Source organism: Brienomyrus brachyistius, chromosome 4 (genome assembly GCF_023856365.1).
Source record: "Brienomyrus brachyistius isolate T26 chromosome 4, BBRACH_0.4, whole genome shotgun sequence".
In the NCBI taxonomy this organism is placed as follows: Eukaryota; Metazoa; Chordata; class Actinopteri; order Osteoglossiformes; family Mormyridae; genus Brienomyrus; species Brienomyrus brachyistius.
This window is the reverse complement of record NC_064536.1, coordinates 21,839,711-21,853,088: the sequence shown is the minus strand read 5'-3', so window position 1 is coordinate 21,853,088 and position 13,378 is coordinate 21,839,711. Positions and strand designations below refer to the sequence as shown.

The following is a 13,378-nucleotide window of genomic DNA, read 5'->3' as shown; positions in this document are numbered from 1 at the left end:
AAACAGCACACTGATTCACCTATTGTGGCAAGTCTGACAGCACCTTCGGGGGTATCAGGCTGACTGAGAGCATCCCAACCCTTCTCCAGAAATTATCTATTCGATTTCTTTCAGTTAAGTAGTATCTTCTGTGTTTCTGCAAAGAAACACCAAACAGCACAGATGATCCTTCTTGATTACGCCAACTTTTAATTGACATGGCCCAAAGGAACATTCGGCACACAGGACACCTTCTGTCAGTATAATCTCCAACCTGTGAAGTTCTCTCCTTAAACTGATTCCACCACCCTATCCACATGTTTTTGTAACTCAGCCCCACTGATCTCCTGTACAGTGTTTTTTTAAGTGACTGACAGTATAATAGCAGATAATCATTGTTATAAACAGGCTACTAAGATATTAAAGCTTTTTAATACAAGCTGCAATCCAGTCAACTTAATGGTGAACCTCAGTGTCTTTGAGAGGAGGTCTAAACTCCAGAGTGTGTGGGAACGCCACAGGAAACCGTACATTCCACACTATTAATTTCATCAGATAGTGACGTGCTTCATTCCTACTGCTGATAGTGCTCAGACACAGGCAAAATAGAAAAGCCTAAAAAATGTTAAAAGAAAAATGTTTCATTTTCCATGACAAGCCTGTTTTTACAGTTCGAGTCCAATTGGGGACATTTGTGATGATGTACAGCAAATGTCGACCACAGCGGCGATAGTGAAAATCGAGAAGGATCGTTAAAGATCAAAAAGGCTTGCCGCAGGGCAACATTGTGAGCGCTCTTACAGCAGCTCAGAGACATGATAAGACAAGCTGAGGCAGAGTCCGAATTCGAAGGGAAAAATCCAAACAGGAAAAAGACGGCCGCTTGAGTGGCAGCAACCCACAGAGCAGACAGCCATTATGGATCAAAGGGACGGCAACATAAGGTCAGGGGGAGGCTATGTGAAAGAAGTGCAGTTTGAGAGCTCTGGTCTGACCCCGTTCCCAACCTGAATCTGACAACCCGAATTCAAGAGCTGAATTTTACATGATTTTTTTATTACCACATAGGCAACATAAATTCAAGTTTGGGTAATGAATTCAGATAGACATTCTAATTCAGGTTTGGGCATTGAGGTAATGAAGTTCAGGCTGGCACATTCAAATTTAGGTTGTGGCGAGTCTGATTTAACACCATACACCTGCACCATTGCGCCGAATACACCTGAAATTCATAAGCACGACCAGTTACCATGCGGACAAAGGGCAACATTTGTTGAGAGGCTCCCAGAATGCACCGCTACGCACTGGTGGAGCAGCCACAGTGCAACCCACACTCATCACAGCCAAAAACCTTTGGCTTTTACTTAGAGATCTCACCGTCTGACAGGACTTCATAAGCCTCAGAAAGCTCTTTAAATTTCCGCTCTGCTTCCTCCTTGTTTTCAGGGTTTTTGTCTGGGTGCCACTTTAATGCCAGTTTTCTATACCTGTACACACACACACAAACACATGAAGGTCAGTATAAATCACGGCGGTCAGACAGCATTTCAAACTTGAGCAATAACCCTAAACATAATATAACAGTACATCTGTATAGTTATTAATGAGTATCCAAGATCAAAACAGCTCAACAGTGCATTTCTTTGCCAGTTGGATCATGGCACCTGAAGGTTAGGACAAATATTATTCAAGGACCATTTTGATCAGCCTCCAGTAGTGCGGCTTCTAGGAAGCGCCTTATTAACACACTTTAAAATACTCTTCATGCCTAATGTTATTCATTTAGCAATATGGGGAAGTCAACCGTCCTTTCTAAGCATTAGCATGTGGAAAGTCCAGCCAGTCTCCCCTGGGATCACTAGGGAAATTATACAGTCACAGAAAAAACGAAGAGACCACAGCACAATTTTTTGTTTCACAATTTAAGGGTGTGTGTCTGAGTAATACATATTTCTTTTGCAAACTTCAGCCTGGTTCTTCTCTGATTCTCAGTAATGAAGGGCTTCTTCCTTGTTTTTTGGAACTTCAGTCCTGCTTCTAGGAGACTGATATAACTTGTGCTAGCAGTGCACTTCATACCCGCACTTAATGTTTCCCATTCCTTTGGAAGGTCACTTGATGTCATCCTACGATTCACGAGAAACTGTCAGATAAGTTAATGGTCATCTCTGGCATTAGAATGTTGCTTCCATCCTTTACCTGGCCGGTTTCTGGTCGTTCCCAGTGTCTCCTGCTTCACCTCATCCCTGTGAAGTGCCATCTTATAAACACTGAACATGGAAGCAGCCTGCAGTTCAGTGCAGCCTTCTGCCAGCAGAACCACGATTAAACCAGGATTTGAAAAATGCAGATTTGCTTAAAAATATAGAGTGGTCTCAATTTTTTCCACGACTGTACGAGTACATTTCCCACTTCCCACTAATACCAATGACACTGCTGTAATGAGACTGCACTTACAGATACAAAGCACAGGTGTTACAGGTGTCCATTCACTCATAAGAAACATCATTAGCAGTCACTTGTATACAACATGTTTTATTCAGAAGCAGCAACCGTTGCTCATCTAATAGAACAGATGCATCAGCAACACTGGCCAGATGGCACCCGACATGCCCCCACCCATCCAGAAAATACCCGTGGTGGAATTTAAAAAGGGACTTGAAAACTTATACAGAAAACAAAGACTAACAATGTGTGACAGCCCTAGCGTGGAACACTGGGGCCGTTCCTGCAGGGAAAGCAGTTCTCTGAAGCCAGTGACCAGTCTGTGAGGATGGGAGGGTGGGGGTGGGGTGAAATTCTGTACTGTCAAAAGGTGCAGAGAGGTGGATTAACTCCCCTACATGCGTCAGCAGATTAAGAATGCCCGCCCGTCCCCTTTGAAAACACCACACTGAAATTTCTTTCAGAGAAAAACGAAGGTATTCTCTGAGGGATATGCCCATTAGACACACACAAGCCAACCATGCACACAGAAAACAAAAACGATCCCAGTGCAATACTGATTATGTTCTATGAATGAGAGAAACAGGTTAAAAACAAGCAGGAGAGCTGCCATTGTGGTTTAACACAGACAAAAAGACCAAGCGCACAACTGACAGGAACAAAGGAAGATAAACAAAATCAGCAGCGACATGTCGATACAGCACACCAGCACTCAGACGGCATTAACACACGGGCACATTAATACAACTGGAACTGAAAACTCAAGAAGGCACAACAACCAGCTGACTTCTGGGGCCTGCATCACAAAGCAAGATTTTTTAAATTAGCTAGATAACTTCTTGGATCTAAGTTAGATAGGGCTAAAACGTAAGTTAACGAAGATTAAGTCCATTTCAAATATTACTTCGTGATACAGGCCCGTGATCTCCAAAAGTTTTACAAGTCTTAAAAGGAGAATAACGTATTATAATGAAACTGGCCAGACAGACACTGTAGCCCTCAGGAGTCGGTCAGTACTTATATTACCCATGAGCCTCAAAGGAGTACACTAACTGTGGCTTACATCCCGGAATACAAGGCACCCCTGGCCCATAGCGGCTCTCGCACAACACAAATCGGTAATGGAAAAAAATCAAGATCGCCAGGCTTTGCACAATGACCTATGGCAAAGTGACATAAAAAAAAGATTTCTCATTCTCAGCGGCAGTTTCATTTATGTCCAAGATATAATTAGCCTGCTGCGTCCTACACAACCTCGGCCGAAAGCATCAGCAGAGGACATTAATAGTATTTGTCGGACACTCACGCTTTTTTGATATCCTCCTGGGAGGCATTTCTAGGTACTCCTAATATCTGGTAGTATTCCACCATGGTTTGGCACAGCCTCTGTCCACGATGGTCGTGACCTATAGAGAGAAAAGGGAAAAGTAGTAAGACACAAGGGAGTAGCAGGTGAAAACAAAAACAGAAAACAGCAGGATGTTTACTGTACCCCATCCTGAACACACCCTGCCGACAGCACGTTGGCTATACGTTCGCAGAGAGCAGACACCAAGGTATTTAAGACTACGGTACTGTTGCTGTGAGTGTACTAGAACACAAGGACCTGGAGAAATGCTGCCAATGTGACAGTGTCATAACTGACATGCGGCGCTCTTCATCGCAAACTCCTAAACCTACAGATAAAACAGTGATGCAAGTGTCAAAAAAAGATCAATGTCAGTCGCTAGGAATGGAAAACAATTTACATTTAAAGTTGCAATTTATAAGATATTTATGTTGGTGTTGCCCATAATTCTACATAATGTTGGGAGGGTGGGGGTGTTTGGCAGGTTAGGACATGGGAGGGGCATGTGACCCTCTGGACTGTCAATAGGTGGTTTGACCCTACGCTGTTATCTCTAAACTGGCACCTAACCTATTGAAAACTGTTTCTCAATATGCATACTTGACCGTCCTTGTATTCTGACATGCTCGTTTGAGGCCATCTTCCACTGGCAAAGTACAGTTCTAGTACACCAGGACAGAAGTATAGAGAACAATAAAAAAATCCCTGGATGTTGTCCCCGGCCCACCCCAAATATCAAGGATGCATTGGTTGAATCCTCACCAAACACAACAATTCCATGATTTATTGTGTCCCATATTCGTTCTTGAAAGACAAGTTAGCAAGAACCCTCTTGCCAAGAAGACAAGTATGTTCTTTGTGTTCCTGGTATTGATAAATACCCTATGCCCTGATCTTCCAGCATGAAAAATATAACCTAATTTCGGTCAGTTTATGTAAATACAGCAGACTTGTTGAAATTACAGTAGATCATAAGGTTCAAGCAAGCAACGGACAAAGTCCAGAACAAACAAAAGTGGAAAAGAGCAAAGTTTGTGCAGTTTTGCTTTAGAACAGCAGGTCCATCCAGCTGGACTACCATCCAGGTAGTCATCCAGCAAAATGGAGAGCACCTCGATGCTTCCTGGGAGCAGCGACAGTTGAATGGTGACAGCTAACTGTTCAGGAACAGGCTGACAATCTAGCGGCATCTTTAAATAAGAGATCAAACACTGTATCATGATAGGGCGGCATGTTTTCTTATTAGTAATACAGCAACTGACCACTTTTTACAATGTCAGCAGTTTCTATTAGACCACTTTAAAAAATACCCGATTTTTACAGTTTAGGTTAAAATGTGGTCAAAAATAGACTGGGGCAGACTGTAGATCACTGCTTTGCCAGTTTTTATCCAGTTTCCTGTATTTAAATTACAGAACGTATGACATTAATGAGTATATCACTACTAGTAAGTTGTACGATGCAACATAGGAATATCAATAATATAAACAAAAATCACAATAGCAACAATCCTGGTTTCTTAAAGTCACTGAACTCTCAATACCACACTGCAATATTTAAGAACTAGGCCTTACTTCTTGCTGAAGCTTATGTGAAGCTTTGTCAAGCATTTTTGAGTTAAATGCCAAAGCCATCATCTGTCAGCGTTGCTTTTTAAGTTCCAGAAGTGTATATGATTCCATTGTTATCAAACGGTGCTGCTATTAAAAAAAAGATGTGAAGCCATAGAACGGTCAAAATCACCATCATGGTTGGTGACTCTGACCCAGACCTTGAACCCCATCATCTAACCTTGAATGAGGTCAGGGGATAATGCAGGGAAAGGAAATGATTAATTATAGCACATACTGTGCTCCAGGAATATCTCTTGGGTGGAAAGCCAGTCACAAGGCTTAAGTGCAGTACATCACTTCTGTTGTCACAATTAATGGGTGTCAAACATACCATACAACCTTTCATTATATTTACATAAGCACTTACCCAATGTAATTACATGCATATGTTATGTTTACCTGCATAAAGCACTAACTGAGCAAATACTGATTCTGTGAGAAAGCAAACCACATATGAATTAGCATGCTATATTCCAAAGCCATGGATAAAGTGCAGGGACCAGCCTACATTCCGGCTGAGCTCTTAGTAAGCTATGCAATATCAAGGATCAAGGACTTTTATTTGACACGGTGCAAGAGTGCTACACTAATGCGATGAAAGTTAACAGCAGCTTGCAAAACATGAATAACCTAGGATAAGCCTGCCACGATCATGAAATTTTAGATGACGATTAATTGTCATACAGATCATTAAGATTAACGATTTAATTGTCTTTTTCTGTTTATTCTAGAACATTATCAGTCTGGTGTTAGCCTGCCTGGTGTTAGCCTAATCATAGTTTAATATTATATTATATATATACATACATATATACACATATATACATACATATATACACATATATACATACATATATACACATATATACATACATATATACACATATATACATACATATATACACATATATACATACATATATACACACATATACATATATACACATATATACACACATATATACATATACTGAACAAAAATATAAACGCAACACTCTTGTTTCTGCTCCCATTTTTCATGAGATGGACTTAAAGACCTACAATTCATTCCAGATACACAATATTACCATTTCTCTCAAACATTTCTCACAAATCAGTCTAAATGTGTGATAGTGAGCACTTCTGCTTTGCTGAGATAATCCATCCCACCTCACAGGTGTGCCACATCAAGATGCTGATCTGACATCATGGGTAGTGCACAGGTGTACCTTATACTGCCCACAATAAAAGGCCGCCCTGGAATGTGCAGTTTTTTGCTTTATTGGGGGTCTGGGGACTCAGAACCGGTCAGTATCTGGTGTGACCACCATTTGCCTCATGCAATGCAACACATCTTCTTCGCATAGAGTTTATCAGATTGTCAATTGTGGCCTGTGGAATGTTGGTCCACTCCTCTTCAATGGCTGTGCGAAGTTGTTGGATATTAGTGGGAACTGGTACACGCTGTCGTATACGCCGGTCAAGCACATCCCAAACATGCTCAACGGGTGACATGTCCGGTGAGTATGCTGGCCATGCAAGAACTGGGACATTTTCAGCTTCCAAGAACTGTGTACAGATCCTTGCAACATGGGGCCGTGCATTATCTGTCTGAGTGGCTGGTCTCAGACGATCTTGGAGGTGAACCTGCTGGATGTGGAGGTCCTGGGCTGGTGTGGTTACACGTGGTCTGCGGTTGTGAGGCCGGTTGGATGTACTGCCATATTCTCTGAAACGCCTTTGGAGACGGCTTATGGTTGAGAAATGAACATTCAATGCACGAGCAACAGATCTGGTTGACATTCCTGCTGTCCGCATGCCAATTGCACGCTCCCTCAATGCTTGTGGCATCTGTGGCATTTTGCTGTGAGACAAAACTGCACATTCCAGGGTGGCCTTTTATTGTGGGCAGTATAAGGTACACCTGTGCACTACCCATGATGTCAGATCAGCATCTTGATGTGGCAACACCTGTGAGGTGGGATGGATTATCTCAGCAAAGCAGAAGTGCTCACTATCACACATTTAGACTGATTTGTGAGAAATGTTTGAGAGAAATGGTAATATTGTGTATCTGGAATGAATTGTAGATCTTTAAGTCCATCTCATGAAAAATGGGAGCAAAAACAAAAGTGTTGCGTTTATATTTTTGTTCAGTGTATATATACACACATATATACATATATACACATATATATACATATATACACATATATATACATATATACACACATATATACACATATACACACACATATACATACATATACACACATATATACACATACATACATATATATACATACATACATATACACACATACATACATATATATACATACATACATATATATACATACATACATACATATATATACATACATATATATACATATACACATATATATACACATATATATATGTGTGTGTGTGTGTGTATATACATATACATATATATACATACATATACATACATATACATATACATACATATACATATACATACATATACATATACATACATATATATACACATATACATACATATACATACATATATATATACATACACACACACACACACACACCTTATGAAGAAATTAATATTGAATACTGGAACAAATAAATTGCATTTGCCTTTTTAAGTTTTGTAAACAAAAATTGTAGATGCCTGATATGACATATAACAAATAAGTTAAACACCTCGAGATAAATAGTTAATGCTGACTTTTCCCGATCTATACCATCTCCCTGATTTTCCCTCGCATGCTTGCACTGCTCAATCTGCTCATCCTGCCATTTTACTGCAAATCATATTGTCTACATTTATGGTAAACTGAGCCTAACAACTTATTGGAATTAAGGTAGTCTGGGGTAAATATAAGTGGGGTAAATATATGCTGCAGCATAATAGTGGTAGCTGCCAGGAACATATACATACAGTCATCCCACCGTAACGAGCCGCATAAACAAACACTTGGACACAAATGCAGGTGCTATGCTGAACTTTTATTAAACAGAAAAACACAAAGAATCCCAAATCGAAATATCTGGCTGGTATTCCGGGCTAGTGGAGATCGGGCTGGGCTGGTGGATATCATTCACAAGCAGCCTGCAAAATGAACCTGAAGCAGCTAAAAGAAAAATCAGGCTGGGTCATGAAACCGAGGGCCGTAAAATGTGCTGTGAAGTGTAAATCTGTGCATGTGCAGACGAGCGAGGTACAAATAGAGCAGGTGGTATGCATCAGTTCAAAAGCGCAACGAGATGATGTCATTAAATGAACACAAGTTAAACATTAGATGGTAGAAAACAATGTGGAAATAGTTATAGAAATATGCCGGTTCTGTTTCATCCAGGTATTTTTATATAGATGAATGGAGAGGATTCTAACTATTACGCAAAAAACTATCATCTCAAACTATCTGTTCAAATAATCGCTATCAGGCGATTATGTAATTGTGACAGGCCTAACTTACATACAGAAAATTGTAATATGTCAGCTACTACAAACTAAAAACTAGTCACTGTCCAGCTAGGTGAACTATCTAAAAAACAAACCACACACAGCTTTCATTCAGTAACAAAACACTTCAATTTTAGTTCACAAGGTAAGAGCTCAATCAAGCCTCGATAAAAGAGGAGCTATACAAACACAATCATACATCCAATTTCCAAGTACCAAGTCTACAAAATAGAGCCGCAAGCATATGAGAGACTAATACTGCATTTTCATGCCATTAACCAGCTCTTAAGTCAATGCCCATTTATTAAAGCAAACAATTACCCAACATTACCCCTCTTTTTAGTGGGACATATCACCATGGTAACTCACGGTACAGGGTTAACCTGCTCTAGAGTAGGATAGGTCTCAGGATCACAGACCTCACAGTGCTTCTACCAATCAAAGCGCAGAAGTCCGTGTAACAAATGGGCTTTCCCAAACTCTTGAAATGGCTTGTCCAGGAGAATTCTGTGACTGAATATCGGATGTTTACTGCAGTCTTCCAGCAGCAATATCTTACAAGCAAGCCAGGCAATTTTTACTCATAGATCTTTGATGTCTACGTGCAGAGATACACACCGATCATTTCTGCATTTTGAGCCCTTTCGCAATGTATGCAAAACCTTGTTACAATTTATGAAAAGTGACACTCTCTGCTGCAACAATATATTGGTTCAGCATTTTGAGTTGAGTGACCCTTGCAAACACCATGGTTTTCCAGATTACTTCACAGGCAAATTTTAATTAATACTTAAATGTTTGCATGTGCACTTCAAGTTCAATGGCTGGCGGTGAATGGACATAGTGCAATTATTAATGAATATATATAGAAATACATAATCTGACAATAAAGTGATGTGCGCCATCCCGCTATAGTCCATTGCTTAAACCACACTTTAAAAGTAATTAGTCCATTTATTCGACACCTTATCACTTTGAATGGTGTAATTGTAAATGAACATCAATGTCGCTCTCCTAAAATGTCAATATCTTTGTCTTCCGGAGCCAACACACCCACATTACGTGTTGGTGTATGTGGGTGTGTGTGTGAGTGATGGATAAAGGAATATTGAATGGCTTTTGAAGAGTAACAGGTTTATTGTGAATTCTTAATATTTCACAATAATAATTCTCGTTTCCACTTCACTGAAATAAGTAACCCTGCTGTGATCCATGCTTACATGGCTGCCTGATCATTGCACATGGTGCCCTTTTATGGGCACGCACTCAGGAAGTAGGCCTAATCTTGGCTTCAGTAAGAAAACCTCACTTGATACAGATTGCTGATTGTGCTAATACCATTTATCTCAAATTGCATACGTTTTGTTTTGTCGGGCTGGAACTTATCTTTGAAGCCTGACTTCATCAGCTTTGTGAAACAGGCTCCTGGAAAGGGCCCATGACTAAAGAACCGGTCCAGCTACATCCTCATTAAACCACTTTCGCTACTTATTCCACCAGTCGTGACAAACCGTTAATAATGATTTACAACGGTGAACAACCCAATCTGCCGCCCTTTGCCACTGGCAGTATGGCAGTCTGCTCTATTTTGAGTCTTGCAAGCCCATTCCAGCCAGGGGGCATAACCATCAGAGATGCCCTTCTACACTGCTCCAGTCTCTTCTTTGTCCAGCACCAAGCAGTCCACAACCCCCTCCCCCCATTAAGCATCCTTAAGTTTCTACAACCAAAGTAGAAAACAAAATCCTAATATGGTAGTATGCATTTTAGATAGGGGGAAATGGCCGTGCAATACTTAAAAGAAATAGTCGTTCCCAATGCCAATGCCAATGAACTTCCCCATCACAACATTTTTACACGAGCAACTTATCAAATTCCTTTCTCAGAGGTTCATCCTGCAAACTTCAGGTCAGACACACATGTCTGGCACTGAGGGGCTTATTGCCCTCTAAGCATCAAACAATAAGCTGGTCTCCATGTTGCCCTGGGCCATAATAGGAAGGGGCATAAACAAACAGGGCAAGGCTGGAAGAGGCCTGCTTCCCAGCTGGCACCGCACTGCACTCTGCCAGGGCTTTTCTTAGCTGGTATTCTAATCTAAGAAGGGCAGCCAGAGCTGAACAGCTGAATGCTAGCTGGAGCACAATCGGGTCCAATAACTACCGCGTGGCTTCATCCAACCGAAATCTCTCTAGCTGGGATTTTGAAACAGGCCAATACGCATCTTCGATCTCACTCTCCTGGACAAAGGCATGCTACCAGTTATAAATGGTGCCAGGCACCGTTTGGTTATCAGTGTGATTTAAGAGATGATACCACACTGACTTCAAAGCCAATGGACCCTTTTGCCTGGACCCCTGAATATGTTAAAGGCTAAGAAAACAAGCTTCCTATAGACATATATACATACATATACACAAAGCATCCATTTACAGTGGAAAGCGAGGCAAAAGCACCAGCAGCAGCCTAAACAATAAACACAAAGATCCCACAAAACCCCCTAAATACAGAGCTCTCATTACATGCCTACCTTCTGTATCATGGGTTCCCAAACTTTTCAGCCCATGATCTTCAAAACATCAAAGTAATAGTGCCATAAATTTTCGACCCCCATTTTGAAAATCTGAGGGAGGGGATGTTGGAGTACCCCGTTGGTCGTGGGTGTTATCGAGGATTGGGGACAGCAGACAAGACCGTGTTTAAATTAAAATGATAGACCTTCAATAAACATTATTGAAAGCATAAACATGTCAAGCTCACACATCTTGATGAAAAACACTGATTTCACACAGTGATGATGGATGGTTCATTACCATATAAATATTTCCGGAGGAAAATCCAGATGAGCTCTTCCCAGGATATTCACTAAGAGTGGGGAGGTTGTTGTTTATACTGTGACAACTTCAAGTTCTAGGAAAGATCTTGCAGATACATAAATTGGCTCCCCCCCCCCCCCCCGCCCATTCCAAGCAACATCCAGGAGTCATGTTCAGTTCATCCAAAACACCATATTGCACAGCCCTCCCTACCCAAAAGAACCAGGCTGTTCCATGACAAATTTGAGATAGCAGGCAACCGCAATCTCAGACACTGTCGCCTTCATCAGACCTGCAAGACACCAGAAGCTGCTTCTCCCCTTCACCGAAATGCTGCAGTGAACCAAGGTGACCCACACGCTCTGCTGCTCGCAACAAAGCAGAACATTACATACGCGTCACACGCACACACACTCACAACAATGCAAACACGCATACAGCAACCTAGCTGGTTAACGCCATCCTCCATTTGGCAGCACATTACTGACATGAGGTCAGGAGCTATTAGTAAAAGTTCTTTGAGGAAATAAGAGGGCCCCACGTTCAGAATCTCCAAAACACTGACCTTTCATAAAAGACCTTCTCCCACTAAAGAAGCCATCACACAAGATCGCAGTTTTTTTTTTTTTTACTAAAAAACAGTCTGTATGAGTTCAAACAACTCACATTTGTGAGTGTGTTTTCACTTGGCAAAAGCAGCTTCTTTACTAAAACTTCACGTATTCTGATATATGGGAGCAGCCAGTTCTTCCTGTTCTGTCATCGCTCATTACAAATCAGAAAACAACAGAAACTAAACTCCTTAGGAACTGAGAGAAATAACACAGCATTTCATATCCACAGATCCAAATCAAGAAATGCAACCAGCCAGGCAAATTTTAATCATGTGCAAGGACACAGCAAACAGTACAGGACAGAAAAGCTGGTGTCCCGACAAATGTTTCCCCCGTTATCTAAAGCCCAGGTGATTATCGGGCATGCGGCATATAATCGTGATTACATCGCAGCGTGATCACGACAGCCCTATGTACTACCCTCCCAAGAACTGCTCTCCGGGTAAGAGGGGGAAAAAACCCCCTTCGCAGAACAGACCATAAGGCACCAGGAATTCCATTTCTGTCTAGCAAGGATCTACAGTTAATATCCAGACTGACAACAGGTTAGTCTGTTTACATTGCATGCAATGTATACAGCACAGCAGATGAAAAGCACTGCAGGTGACAGCCATGCTCATCCATCCCCACCCTCAGCACAAAAGGGCAAAAGTTCAAAGACTGAGATTATATAGATCAAAGCTTTAAAATGTGGACATCTCACTTAATTCATATAAAACCAAACTCTTCTTGGTTTTAGCACTCACCTCCTGGGCTGCTCTCGCAAAGACACTGAGGTAAAGCAGCTGTCTGCTGTCATTCTGAAGCTTTCAGTTACAGTATGTCCCAGTCAGCACTCTCCTCGACAGACTGTTTCAGTAGATAATCCAGCTTTCTAATTCATCGCAAGTCCAGGGGGCAGCTGCACCTCAGTCATGCTTGTAACTTTCCTAAAATGATTTGCAGCCCTAAGCCAGCCGAACAATGCATCTGTGATAAAGACTTATTTATGACTCTTATTCAACCAAGAAAAGCATGTTTCTGGACAACTGAAACATTTGGAAATTTCCAGAAATGTTTATTGTTTTCAACCCTTTACTTCACATGAATTATTGTACAGCTGTGTAAAGGAAAACACA

The 13,378-nt window shown here is 41.2% G+C and overlaps 1 protein-coding gene across 3 annotated transcripts in view; it reads right to left on the bottom strand.

Annotated features, from left to right (window-relative positions):
- The window catches only part of dnajb6b (DnaJ heat shock protein family (Hsp40) member B6b), a 31,891-nt gene that overhangs the window by 14,754 nt on the left and 3,759 nt on the right, over positions 1 to 13,378 (bottom strand). For 2 of the 3 annotated variants that reach the window (XM_049010780.1, XM_049010783.1), the window contains 2 exons: positions 3,731 to 3,830; positions 1,357 to 1,466 (listed from right to left, as the gene is read on the bottom strand). In XM_049010780.1, the coding sequence (XP_048866737.1) occupies positions 1,357 to 1,466; positions 3,731 to 3,795 (175 nt within the window). In that variant the 5' untranslated portion in view covers positions 3,796 to 3,830. Of the gene's footprint in view, positions 1 to 1,356; positions 1,467 to 3,730; positions 3,831 to 13,006; positions 13,051 to 13,378 lie in introns of those variants that run through there. The other variant, XM_049010782.1, reaches the window with a different exon arrangement.